Below are 14,131 nucleotides of genomic sequence, written 5' to 3'. Positions count from 1 at the left end.
TTTTAATGGATACTTTTTTTAAAGCATAGCACACATACAGAGAAGTACACAAATTCTATGAATTTCTACAAAATAAATACACTCACATAAGACTCGAATCACAGTATCACAGAATGGACTCTTGGAAACTCCCTCAGTCCTCTCTAGATATGTCTCCGTCCCTAGGAGAACACAATCCTGATATCTAACAACTGATTGTTACTGCCTACTCTGGAACTTTACATAAAGGAAATCATATAGTATCTGCTTTTCACATCTGGCATCTTTCAATCAACAGTATGTTTTTAAGATTGATTCACATTACTGAGGCAATTTTAATTTGTTGTAAAAATTAATATTCTCACTTATTTACAGTATTTGAAAGTGTGACTATACCATTATTTACTTAACCATTCCAGTGAGTAGTTTCCAGATTTTAGCTATCATAAAAAGTGCCTTTATGAACATTTCTCACTAAATGACTTTTTTTTTTTTTTTTTGAGATGGAGTTTCGCTCTTGTTGCCCAGGCTGGAGTGCAATGGCGTGATCTCAGCTCACCACAACCTCCGCCTCCTGGGTTCAGGCAATTCTCCTGCCTCAGCCTCTTGAGTAGCTAGGATTACAGGCACACGCCACCATGCCCAGCTAATTTTTTGTATTTTTAGTAGAGATGGGGTTTCACCATGTTGACCAGGATGGTCTTGATCTGTTGACTTTGTGATCCACCCGCCTCGGCCTCCCAAAGTGCTGGGATTACAGGCTTGAGCCACCGCGCCCGGCCTAAATGACTTTTTAATTACAGTGATATCAACAATGAAGGTGAGGAGATCTCCTGGGCTCACTTTGACACAAACACATACTTCCTTGGCATCTTCTTTGGTAACTCACCTTGTTACTTTTCTGTAATAGTTTAATATATTTTTTAACAAGAAATTACATAATTCCTTTTTTAATGGCAGCAAAAAATTAAATCACTCCACATTAATGAAGAAATGCTACATTTATCAAATTATCATAAAGAGGTTTGAAGAAAATTTCAATTAAAAAAATAAACATTGCTTATTCTAGGGGTAATCTTAACACTTCAAAGAATAAGATCCAAAAATAGATTCAATCCTGTTTTTAAATACTTTAATATTTTGTATTTACAAAGACATATCAAAAAACAAAAAGGAAAAGTTGGATATATGATTGATAATGTCATTACTAACACTGTGATTCTAAGTAGCTAAAGGCCCCCGAGACAAGAGTTCTACTCCTCACAGTGTCGCCTCTTATTTAGGAAAGTTTAATTTCAGAGAACAAATGTGACTTTACAGATTTCTCTATTAAAGACACAAGAAATGAAAAAGATTTTACTGAACTCAAAAATATTTTGCTAATGGCAAATGTAATGGTCTTTAAAGAATAACATTAAAATAACAGAGGCTTCTCTTCCAACAATGAGTAACTAGTTGTTAGAGTCAAAAACAAAATAAAACAAAATACCACAAGGCTGGTTCTTTTCTAATTCCCTAAACAAACAAACTTTGATAGCAGAGTACATCAGAATTTAAATGTGCAGGGGTAACATAAGCTGCAAGCTTGTGCCACTTTTGGCCAGTAACATCAAATATAATGCAAAGAATACAAACTAACAAATTCATTAAACCTGCTTCTTTTTTCAATATCTACTCTCAAAAGTACAAATTATATATGGAATTTTGCCTTCATTATACCTGTTCACATGTCATAAGCGTGTTTAAAATATCCACATTTTGAATTTTTCATTTACTAACATCTCTGATCCAAGGCTGAAGTTCAGAGCTAATACATTTTGTGCACAAAATGCCTTAAAAGTGAAATTAATGGGGGTTGGGGAGGGATTCAGGGGGAAAAAAGTGAAATTAATGTATTCAGTTCTTCCTGGAACAAAACAAGTAAACAATAACAACAGACTTAATGAAATAGATCCTACTAAAGACTCCCAAGTGCACCTTTTTACTTGTTTGTGCTAGTAGATTCAATTTACCTACACATCACTAACTTCTTAAAACCTTATCTAAAAGAATGTAATTGGTTCTTGGAAATTTATACTTTAAAAGCAAAATGGAAGAAATTAGTGGTGGTTCTCAATGAAATACTTTATTTTAATGATATTTACATGAGTAACAATATAGTCAATATATATTTTTCCTTGTCTTTGTTAATTTGCTTTTATAACACATTATTGCTCTTTTGTTGCTTATTTTGATTTTCATTTTTAAAAATCTTTAAGTCCTGAAACTTTAGCCTTTTAAAGGTTGTCAAAGTAAACTTCTCTAATATTTTCAAGAGATACAGCCTTGTCAACCAAAAGAGATAACTGGTCAATGCAAATGGAAAATGAACTTTCATCATTCGACTGGAAATGTTATCTAAACTTTATATCATAAATTCCCCTAGGCAAGACCTGGCTGATCTGAAACACTCCTAATGAATTGGTTCCTCAAAATATTATTTTCATGTGTTCCCAGAAATCAAATACATGTGAACACAAGCTCTGTTTTCCTTACCAGCACTCATTTTGCTTAAAAAAGTGGGCATATTTCCAATAATCTGAAGTATGGTTAGTTAATTTCTTAAAATTAAGATTATTTACAAGACAGCAGCTCACTACATCCCAAATTAACAGCTTTCTGGTTAAGGATCTTTATCTAAAATGAAAGAAAGACAAAAATCCCCTCCCAAAAATGTGGTTCCACAGGTGGTATTTCTGTTTACTGATACAGGTTGAGCATTCCTGTTCTGAGACTCCAAAATCTGAAATGCTCCCAAATCTGAAACTTTGAGTGCAGACATAACGTCACATTGGAAAATTCCACACTTGATCTCATGTGACAGGTCACAGTCAAAATGAAGGCACACAACACAGCTTATTCAGCATCCCCAAGAGAAAAATAATTTTCAGGATATGTGTATAAAGTGTACACGAAACATAAATGAGTTTCATGTTTAGACTTGGGTCTCATCCCCAAGATTTTTCATTATATATGCAAATATTAAAAATGTGAAAATATCCAAAATCCAAAACACTCTGGTCCCAAGCACTTCATATAAGGAATACTTAACCTGTTTCTCAATAAGGCAGCACAGTGGCCGGGCACAGTGCCTCACGCCTGTAATCTCAGCACTTTGGGAGGCCGAGGCAGGCAGATCACCATGAGGTCGGGAGTTCAAGACCAGCCTGACCAACATGGAGAAACCCTATCTCTACTAAAAACACAAAATTAGCTGGGCCTGGTGGCACACCTGTATTCCCAGCTACTCAGGAGGCTGAGGCAGGAGAATCGCTTGAACTGGGGAGGTGGAGGTTGCAGTGAGCTGAGATTGCACTCCAGCCTGGGCACCAGAGTGAGATTCTGTCTTTTTTTTTAAAAAAAAAAAAAGCAGCACATAACAACATTTTTCTCTTTGTGAGCTCATATGCTGGAATTGCCTATTTGAGGGACTGGTACAAAGACAGGACAAAGTGTAGTGTGGCATTAAAGAGCTGTGAAGGAAGTTAGTCGGCTCAGAAGGAAAGGATACAGCATTGCTTCCTTCCCTGTCTCATTCCCCTCAGCCTTTTAAAAACAAAAGTTTCATAAGATCTGGAAAGACCCTCTAAAAATAATTTAGATAAAATATGTATTACCGAATCTCCTGAAGGAACTACTGTCCCCTCCTTTCCAAGTATTCCAAAAGTAGTTTTAAAGTTTCTTTGCTAGCTAGTTTCAGGGCTTCTAAATTCAATCTTCTAAATGCAACTGTTTCCTGTTTTCTCTAAGAGAAAACAGCAAAACAACAGATAAACAGTTTTTTCAGCCAGAGCACTTGCTTTTTTCAAGCTCAATAACGACAAGTCAACAAGAGGGTTTCATTTCCCTTCCATTACTCTTGGTTGTCCCCTCAGAGAGCTGAGGTATTTCAAAGTCCTTAACCGGCAACACAAGGGAGTTAGGGAATGTGATGTGACTAACAGGAAGGATAACTTCCCCACTGTGTTCTGAGGACTGTCACCTTGATATCCAGAACACCATATGCAGACTGAAACACACTGGCCCTTGTACCATGTTTCTGCATGTGCACCATTACTGACCAAAAAGAGAGAGAACATATCTGCATTATTAAAATCTGCATTTTTCTCTAGTAAAGATCTAGGGTGGGCAAGCTCTAGCAATTTAACCTGCTAAAGTCTAAGAACTGGATCTCCTGGGGAGAGTCCATAAAAAAGTTATTATGTACTACAGAACACAGTAGGGCTCCTAGAGGTGGTTTATACCATGTGTAGGAAGAATGTTGTTTACACAGGATAAACACAAACTTTCTTTTTCCTTCTGTGATTTAAGTATTAGAGAAATAAACACCAGTGGTGGTGGCAGGATACATAATGATATCATATTTAAAATAATCTGATTGCCTAATGAAATGAACAAGCCTTGAAAAGACTAATTAGGCAAACGTGAAGTGGTTAATTATAAAATTCCAATTATGCAATGTGGTGATACAACATAGAGGCACATAGTTTTTGTAAAAACTATTTCAAAAGGATTGGGAAAGAGCACTCCAACTAAAGAAGACATTATAGAGCAAAGATCAAATTTTCTTTTTTATTTGCAATTATTTGGCGATATAGTCATCACTACCTATTGCAATTATTTTTCTGAATAATGTAAGAAAAGACGAGCAAATATACTGTCCTGATTTTCAATTAACATGTAAATGTGAGTGCCCCAAAACAAAAGCTAGCCACAAGCTTGGAAAATTACGGTGAAAAAATAGAGAAATGGATCTCTTCCAGACTAAGCGTTTTCAACTCATTCTTCGGTACTTCATTTATTACTACTAAAGAAAATTTGAGAAGTATAACAAAAAGAATAATAAATTACCTACACCTACCTATGGAATACAATATTTTAATACAAGTATTACTATAAATGGAAACAAGGCTTTACAACTTAAATGTGCTTGTTCACATTTCAATGTGACAGTCATTCAGGAGAGGAAACGCTCTGGCGACAGTGACATAGACCACTTTGATAAAGACTGTGCTTAGAGGGAAGGCAAAAGGCAACATGATGGGAGCAAATGCATTATGGTTCGTTACCCCCTGTCTCTGTGGTGCTCTTCTTATTTAGAATTTTCAGGATATCTTTGGTAATCTTCTTCAGCTGATGCCTTGCTTCATCACGCTCTTTGCCGACTCCATAGAGAAGGATTGTGCGCTGGTTACATTCATGACTTGAAGATTCATCCTGAAAAACAGAAAATGCATTCTGAAACTCTTGTCTGCAGGGTTGGGGCTGCATTTCATATCCCTGAAATGCACTAACCACAGTACCTCCATGCTGGCTTGCTGTGATGGCATCCCGCCCTCCCTTCAATTCACCTCAACCTCCACTGGCAACACCCTTGTCTTTCCAGTTTGGAACCTGCTAACATTATTTTTTTTAAAAAGTGTCAACTGACCTGAAGTCTTAATAGAAGCACTTGATGTGGGCGTACCCTACAGAGTAAGTTTTGGCTATTGAAAAACTTTTCATTGTTTAAAATTGAACATGGTATTAATTTCACATCATGTAACATAATGTCTAGTCATATTTTTCCCTTAAGGAAAATGTTATTTCTTCATAAGCTTGGTTTTACATATAGCAATAGTAAATATTTACACTTCGGGAAAAAAATCTTGCTAGGATCCTCAAAATATTTATAAAAAATATTCCTGGACAGGGTGCAGTGGCTCATGTCTGTAATCCCAGCACTGTGGGAGGATCGCCTGAGGACAGGAGCTCAAGAACAGCCTGGAAAAGAGAGACTTCGTCTCTACAAAACTATATATATTTCATTTACTTCCAACATGACTGTGTGAGATACATGTATATTTATTTCCAAATGACAAAACAATAAGGTGTCTAAGTGTCATTAGGTGTGAGACAAAGAGCTGAAAATGCAAACATGTTCTGACATCACCACTCTTTCCTTCTGGACCATCTTCTCACTGCTACCCCCCCCACTCCCCGCCCCAGGCACAATAAATCCAAGCACTATTTTTTTTCCACACATGGGAAAGAAATTTAGTCACAGCCTAAGGAAAGCATATGCACACAACTGAACACATTCTTCAGCCAAAGTTAGAGTCCAGGATGTGCCCTCTCTTGTACCTGGCTCTGAATTTTTCTATGGCAGTATCTCTCTTGGATTTTATCATCTTCCATTTTTTTAGAAAATGCCCAGATCTATCCTTTGGTAAACCTCCTTTTCTTACTCTTTGTATATTTTTGCCCGTGGCAAGCACTTGGCCTTCCCAACAGCATCCATCTTATCCTAAGGCACTTATATGAGAAAAGAACTCCTCCCAGAGAAAACAAACTGCACTGTGTTCCTAATTAGTAGTGGCGGCAACAAAGAGCAAAAACTAGGAGAAGTCCAGTGTTTGATCTGGAGTACTTCACATGTGTACTCTGCACAAAGTAGCATATTGCTTCTGCAGCCTTAAACAAAGAGCCTGTTTTCCAACTCTGTTACTTGGCTCTCAGTCTTTTCGTCAGTCTTTCTCAGGCACACACTTGCCACTGCTTCCCAATGTACTAGTTCCTTTTTTATTATATACTACCAGAAATAAGCATTTATATACCCTGCCAATCTATCTTTCCATCCCCTACTCCCAAATGATTCTTAATGTTTCAGGTGTTCAAACTAGCCTAAAAAAAAAAAAAAAAAAAAAAAAAAAAAAAAAAAAAAAAAAAAAAGCAGCAGCAAGGAGCAAGTTTCTTTTAGAAGCTGTTCTTACCTAATATCCTGGTACCTCTTCCAAATTTTCAAAAGATATTCCTAATCATAGGATACAACTGATGTAAGCAGTGATATCCCTACAGCTGGCTGCACATCTGAATGAGCTGAGCTGCTTGCTAATTTTTCATTTTCGTTGTTGCTACAGAGAATTACTGGTATATTTCTTTTTCTGTTGTTTGGTGGGTTGTGTACATATAAACCTTAGGAAGGAAAAAGAAGGGCACTAAGAAAATTATAAAACATGAAGGCAGTGCCAGTCACATGCTTTGGCAATTGTTTTCAGTTAAGGCATATATGAAATGGTTCTAATGTAAATGTTTATGAGAAGTGTGATGACTTCAGCAAACTTATTCAATAACTGTTTATAGAATATCTACTTAAGGCAAGACAGAATGCTAGGAACCCTGAGAAAATACAAGGATGAATGATTCCTGTCTTCAAGGAGCACAAATTCAATGTCATAAAAGTAGTATTTACAGACCTAGAAGTCCAAAGAGGGGTGGTGAAAGAAAGCATCCTGGAAAGAGCCACATGCTCCTCACAATTGCACAGGATCACCATGGCCCCAAATTTATCCGTAATAGCCCATGCTTGGGGTAGGAGAGCTCTGACTGCATGTTGGTTGTGCCACTTGCCAAGTCCATGATCTGGAATAATGAACCTTCCTAAACCTCCGATTCTTCTGAAAAATGGGGAAACATCCCTTCCTTGTAAGGTTTTTGTGAGAAAACCTGAGATAAAGTATGCAAAATGCTTAGGAGCATACTGGACAGTGTTCACTGCTGTTCATTCACATGCTAGGCTTCCAGTCCTCTGCTGCACGTCCCCCACACCCACACCGAGCTGCATTACTCAGCATTTCACAAAGACTCTAGGGCACTTCTTCCCTTTGCTGTTGCTCATCCTTGCACCTAAAATACTCTCATAGCTGCAATTTCACTTGCTGAAATGCTATGTATAAATACCGTGTCAGTTCCCTCACGCTATCACTCCGGTTTATTGAAACCCTCCCCACGGAAGGAGTAGGGAGGGGAAGTAGACTCTGGAGGGTTTATTACAGTGTAATTCACTTATTTTCTAGGTATTTGTTTAATGTCTGTCTTCCTCATTAGTGTGTAAATTTTGTGCAAGACTCCATGTCTGTTTTGTTTCATTTTTATAATCTCCTTAATGGCCAATGAGTTAGCATTTCATATTTGTTGAACACGCTAAATACAGAATAAGTGGACTAATAAACGAACAGATAGCTAAAGGAATAGGGCAGACATGATGATAAGAACAAAAATTAGTTTTGTACGAAACTTTACCTGATGATTAAGTGCTGAGAAAAACGAAGGGGAGATGTGAGAGACAAAGCTAAAGTAAAAGAGTCTGTAGGGTGAACTAAGTTTTAGTGGTGTGACTGAAGCCTAAGAAGCAAAATGAAGAGGTACCTAAGAAGTTAGGAAAGGATCAGGGGGCTGAATCCAAGGAGTCAATGCGCATCTCACTGGACTTCAAGATTCACCCACTAGTTAAAATCTGCTGGAGGGGAAAAAAACATATTAATCCTTTATAAGGGCAGGGTACTTTTGAATTTACCTATAATTTCAAGTAATTTGAAGAGTAGGTAAAAGTGTGCAAATGTGCAGTAGTTGGTTTGATACAGGTCCTAACACAGAGATGACAGCTCAGAGATAAGAACAATATGTCAAGTCCTGCGAGGGGTGCAAAACCTCCATGTTATGTTTAGGAAAGAAGAGCCAAGAGAGCTGAGATGGTGAAGGGGGTAAATAAGCCATCAAACAGTGCAGGTGCATTCTCCATAATTAATAAGATAATATGATAATGTGGAGTCACACAAGTCAGGAGACGGGACACATAAGAAAGAGGGCCATTGACAATGTCCAATGAAGTCAAGAAATCACAGTGGACGTGACTTCTGACTTGTTTACTAAAAAGATCCTCCAAAAAGAAGTTTCCCTAAAGTGGTAGGGGCTCAATAGGAAACAAGGGGTTGAATTAAGAGGTGATGATGAAATGGTGAGGGTAAGGAAGTGACCCACATTTACCAGGAGTTGGGCATGAAGAACAGCAGCTTGAGAGGAAAGAGAGAGTTATGAAAGATCATCAACAAACTCTTGTTTCAGACCTATCTTTCAAATAAACAAACTTCCATGGAGGAAATCAAGATTGGAGAATAGATCACTGAAAAAGGATGTAAGAGACAATGGCCTCTTATCTGGATTAATAAGGAAAGAATGGAACATCTTTCGACTTAACCATAGGAAAAAAGGAAAATTAGTGAAAATACAAAGAAATTTTGAGGTGAAGAAGAAACTTAAAGAAACTTAAATTGTTCATCGGCCTTGATATGCACAGGGAGTTCAGCCAAGAAATAGTCATGAGTTGAGAATGAGGGGATAAAACTGAAAAGCAAAAGCAGCATGCAGCTGGCTGGAAAACAGTAACTGCTCAAGCTCTATATGGGGTGTAAAGACAGATCTTTCTTAGCATTAATATTTTCAGGGAACTCATGATAGCTGTTACTAAACTAGCCTTCAAAGAGGACAGGAAGAGGCACTTCAGAAGGTATTATTTTTCAAGAGCCTACAAGATCTGTTTACATCAGTATTTTGTACAAGTAGAAAATGTATAAGCCTTCAAATAACAATTTATAGCAAATGAGAATAAAGTCAACCTAAGAAAATTTACCAGCTATTTTCAAAAGTATCAATGATTTCTGCTCTTTCAACTTGGTGTTTAAACACCCTCAAGTTAATAGTTTTAAGTAATATTAACAATCTGAGATAAGCATCCAAAAATTACTCTCTTGTTTATTCCCTCAAGGATACAGTTGTTTGACAACGAAAAGCACAACTGGATAGTCTATTATAGAAGATGTCAGGCTACCTCTTTTATTCTAGTCCACCTGCTGCTGTTGAATTGAATGGGTCATCTCCCCTGTAAAATGAGTCCTAAGGATCTCGTCCTTTAGATCAATTACTTTCTTTCTCCAGATACTATCTCACACTCACAGAGACTTAACAGATGAAGAAACTAGAAGGATGCACGCCAAAAACCCTGGAAGGCTTGTTGTACTACACAAATTAAAATATGTCCCTTGAGCCAAATGTCCTTAGAAAGAAGAAATGGAGTTAATGGAACTGAGGTCTGCTCTAATTCATGTTTATTTATTTAAAATAACTAATTAGAAATTTTGCCAAAATGTGTGTGTGTTGATAAAGATGTGATAATGATGGTGAGATGAGCAGAGCTGGGTGTTCTCACTTCATCTTATTCATATTTTCTGATATTTCAGCAATAATCCAATAATCATAGAATTTTAAAATTACTAATGTCCTTAAAGAAAAATGAATAAAGATCTCACTCTCAATGTGCTTCCTTTCTTCCAAACACTAATAAAAGACAGATTAAGTAGATGTAATTGTCTTTCTGATAAAACAAAATAAGGCACTTCATACTTCCCAGTACTCTCTAATTTTGTGTGCTCTAATTCAAACGCAAATCCAGTCTATATCTTGAAGTAAATCTCACATAGCAACCTACCACGTCTCTAAGAAAAGCAATAAAAACTAGTCTTTAGAGATAAATGCATTTAGTTAAAAATTTTAGCTTATTAAATAACTCTTAAAGGATGCCTTATAACACCGTTTCTTTCAGCTGAATCTTTCAATAGACCATTTTTTGGGGAGGGATAAAACAAATTCATACAAATGTGCCATCAGGAATAAGCCTCTGAGCTGGGGAGGAAGAATCGGTGTGCACATGGATGAAGAAACTGTTACAGGAATGAAGACATTAAGAGGTTTCTTTTTTTTTTTAATCATTAGTAACTATACATAAAGTGGAGTATATTTTCTGTAAATCAAGAAAATAGGAGACCGTTTTAACTAGATTTGTATATGAAATCTTTGTTCTACACAGCTTATAGTCCACGGTATGACTAATACTTATATATACTTGTCCTCTACTTACAAGCAAAATACTCAAGACTGGGATGTCAGATAACTGGGTCACAAAAGACAGCATTCTTTTTTGCAAAATACCTCAATGCCCAAGACTCGTTATTTTTGGAACCTGTTGTATATCTAACCTAAATTTCTATATTCCGATGCATAAAGCCAAGGTAGCAGCCATAACTATGCACTGCTTTAAAACACGTGCCCTCAAACAAAATATTCCTTAACGTCGAAATGACCACATTTAGAACCACAGACCACTGGAACTAAAGCAGCCTAAGAGCTAATCAAATGTCATAATTATATCTCTACTTCCCTGCCCAGTTCCAAAAGACTACAGGGTTCAAAGTAAACTCATTTGAAGCAAACATTTTTCATATGAGCAGACTACTACCTTTAGCAGACTTGGTAAAATAAACAAATGAATTAAACCACTTAAGAGTAAAAACTCTGTTCATTTTTCAAACTCATCTCAATCACACAAAATAACCAAATCAACCAAAGTTAGCTATGCTCCCAATAGTAACACAAACAACTACAAACTACATGTGTTGATATTATTTACAAGTGAGAGATTAAAGTATATCAACTTGCTCTGCTTCTATTCATATGAAAATATGCTTCTGTACCCCGAGATACTTTTCACTTAAAGATTTTAGTCACATTCAGCATTAAGTGGCCTAACTGGCAGCCTTCCTCCAATGGAAAACTGTTATCAGAGGTGGTTCGTACATAGGTATGTGGTTGTGAGTTAAAAATCAGAGAAAAGATCAAGTTAATTTAGATCAAGAACTGAAGCCCTCCTTTCATCCCTCAAATCCCTACTGATAGCCCTTCTAGAGGTTTGGAAATATAAATTCTCAATAAGGTAGTATGATTTAAGTATCTTGAATTAGTTTTCCTTTAATATGGCAGGTAGATTTGTCGAAAATAATCACGATTTTCTTGTATAAGCCTTGTTTCATCTGATGGTCTTAGAAAAAGCATCAAAAATATGCTTTAGCATTTACAATTTGTTGTAAAGGCAAGAATGGTCTTTATTTTATTGAAAGAGGTACAGCCCTCCCACACATGAAATTCACCTCTCACTCCTGGGCCTCTTAATGGGAGAGGAATTGAGGAGAGGATGTGACAGGGAAGATTCTCAGGCACAAAAATTCACAAATATAGATGCTAGAACTAGACAGCACAGGTCAGAATGGAGTCTCCATTTAACTTCACTGCTCTGCTCCTCAGTTCCCCTCATCCAGAGAATGAGGATGATACACTATTTCAGAGAATAGTTGAGATAATAAATTGACGTAATTCATAACAGTATAAGAAATTAATTAAACTTTGACAATTATTATTTGAAGTATATAAGCATAAAAGCAAGTATAATTTTGAGTCTACAACAAATAAGGAAGGCTAAGATCTGTTTACAACAGTCATATTTAAAAATAACAATACAATCATTTCTAAGAGTTTAATATCAAACTAATTCCTCAAAGATGACCAACAGGTGGGGATTATGTCTGAAATGACTGAAATTAATAGCTTCATTTCAAGTTCTAAATAGCAATAAAATTCTTATGTCCATTTAAATCGGTGGTCCTCACATTTGAGTGCCCTCATATTTGACCATCGACAGAAGGCTCACTAAAATATAGATGCGGGGTGGGTACCCCAGAGTTTTTTATTCACTCAGCTAGGCTGATGCCCCAAAATGTGCATTTCTAGCAAGTTCCCAAGTGATGCTGAGCTGCTGCTCTGCACTTCGAAAACCAGTGAAGATATTTAACATGTAAAGAGATACACAAATACTCAAAATAGAAACAACCAAAACATATTCACAGCAAAGGTACCAACCCAAATGATTTCTACTCATAACAGAAGGACACCACAGTTTGAGATACCAGCAGTGTGTGTTTCTGCAAAGCAATAGTTACATAAAGTTAAAGCAGCAAAACACTTTGCCCTTCAATCTCACCCCGAATGTATCATTTGCCCTTTTGGTTTCAAAGTTAAAGAACTGTATATATTTGTGATACAAGGATGCCTTAATGTTATATTTTCCCCAAAACTCAAAGTTAGGTAAAGAAACAAATATAGTTTGTTTATATTAAAATTCTATTCAAGAAAAGCATGAAGGGCACTGTATATAATAAGCCCGGCAATGGCTACAACTGCTTTTCTAATGTAATTTTGGAATCTGCTAATTTATAATAGAAGGAAACTGTTTCATCTACAAAGGAGTTAATCAAACACAGATTTAAAATAATGACATTATTAACCAAGGCAAAAACAAAGAGCCAGAGACTTAACATCCTTAACCAGCACGCATTTTGAGTTAACACAATTACTTGTTAAAAGAAAATACATCACACAGTGTTGTACACAATATATTTCAGATAAATTAACCACCCAAGAAAGCAAGCTTAAAATCTTCTCCAGGAAGCAGACTTCCAAGGCTTGATCTCAAGTTGGATTTATCATTTGCATAGGAAATAACCATAACTTGAAGTTATAAATCATCTACGGAAGGTTTCAGTAAAAAGCTGCAAGATTTTAAATTGCTTTTTAAAAGGTGACTTCTCAGCCACCCTCATCCCACATTTCCCGGGAAATAAAAGCAGAAGTCCTAAAAGAGGACAGACAGAAATTCAGTGTCTGCATAGCTTTGAGTCCAGCTATGAAGACAATCTCTGACTGGGAAGCCCTCTCTTTCTCTCCTTCTATTTCTCTCTAGAACACTCAAGACTTTACTGATGAAAACTCAGGAAATTCTCTGTCACAAAAAGGTCTGGCAACTAAACTAAGACATTAAAAGGAAAATACCAGATGCCACTCTGCAGGCTGCAATAACTACTATTTTACTGGATACATTCAAATCCTCCAGAATAACACAGTAATCAGGTAATGTTATTTCTTTAAGTACTTGACAAATAGATGTATTTACCCTCTGATGTGTGTGTACATTTTTGCAAGTTTCTCTTAAAATTGTAAACCTTAGTAACTATCAATGCAAGCATGTATTTGGAATAAAAATTAAAATACAAGTCTATTTAATGATGTCAGAGACAATTGTTAAGCTCTTAAGAAAAATTATACAAACCGTAGGAATAAAATACAAATGGTCTTAGTTACTTTGCCTCAAGTATAAAATGAGATTTGAATACAGATAAAGGGAGCTGAAATTCTCAATGTTAAGAATACTTGTTAAATAACCTACATACTATACAAAATGTATATTCACAAAATTGAATTTCCAAAACTGTGAGGGATGAACTAAGACCTTGCAGCAGTAGCAAGGAAGGTTAAAATCAGTGATCTTGTATTATAAAACATTAGGTTTTGTTTAGTATTATTTTAAAGCACTAAGTAGGTGGAGAGGTGTTGAAAATTAAAGCCATACTGT

General features: G+C 36.3%; 2 protein-coding genes across 13 annotated transcripts in view; one reads left to right on the top strand and one right to left on the bottom strand.

Annotated features, from left to right (window-relative positions):
• MED12L (mediator complex subunit 12L) overlaps positions 1–14,131 on the bottom strand; it is a 361,238-nt gene that overhangs the window by 79,868 nt on the left and 267,239 nt on the right. For all 9 annotated transcript variants that reach the window (XR_012519124.1, XM_074405495.1, XM_039480199.2 and 6 more), the window contains one exon: positions 5,088–5,235. Coding sequence is in view for 8 of the 9 variants with exons in the window: in XM_074405495.1 (XP_074261596.1) it covers positions 5,088–5,235 (148 nt within the window). In the remaining variant the exon portion in view is untranslated. The remainder of the gene's footprint in view (positions 1–5,087; positions 5,236–14,131) is intronic.
• The window catches only part of P2RY12 (purinergic receptor P2Y12), a 49,178-nt gene that overhangs the window by 31,649 nt on the left and 3,398 nt on the right, over positions 1–14,131 (top strand). The window contains exons 1-2 of one of the 4 annotated variants that reach the window (XM_010335776.3): positions 5,227–5,493; positions 13,463–13,629. The exons of 1 other annotated variant lie outside the window; for it this stretch is intronic. The gene's annotated coding sequence lies outside the window, so the exon portion shown is untranslated. Of the gene's footprint in view, positions 1–5,226; positions 5,494–6,468; positions 13,630–14,131 lie in introns of those variants that run through there. 2 more of the 4 variants (XM_003925036.3, XM_074405499.1) reach the window with 2 other exon arrangements.

Source organism: Saimiri boliviensis, chromosome 9, assembly GCF_048565385.1.
Source record: "Saimiri boliviensis isolate mSaiBol1 chromosome 9, mSaiBol1.pri, whole genome shotgun sequence".
Taxonomy (NCBI): domain Eukaryota; kingdom Metazoa; phylum Chordata; class Mammalia; order Primates; family Cebidae; genus Saimiri; species Saimiri boliviensis.
This window is presented reverse-complemented; position numbering and strand designations above follow the sequence as displayed.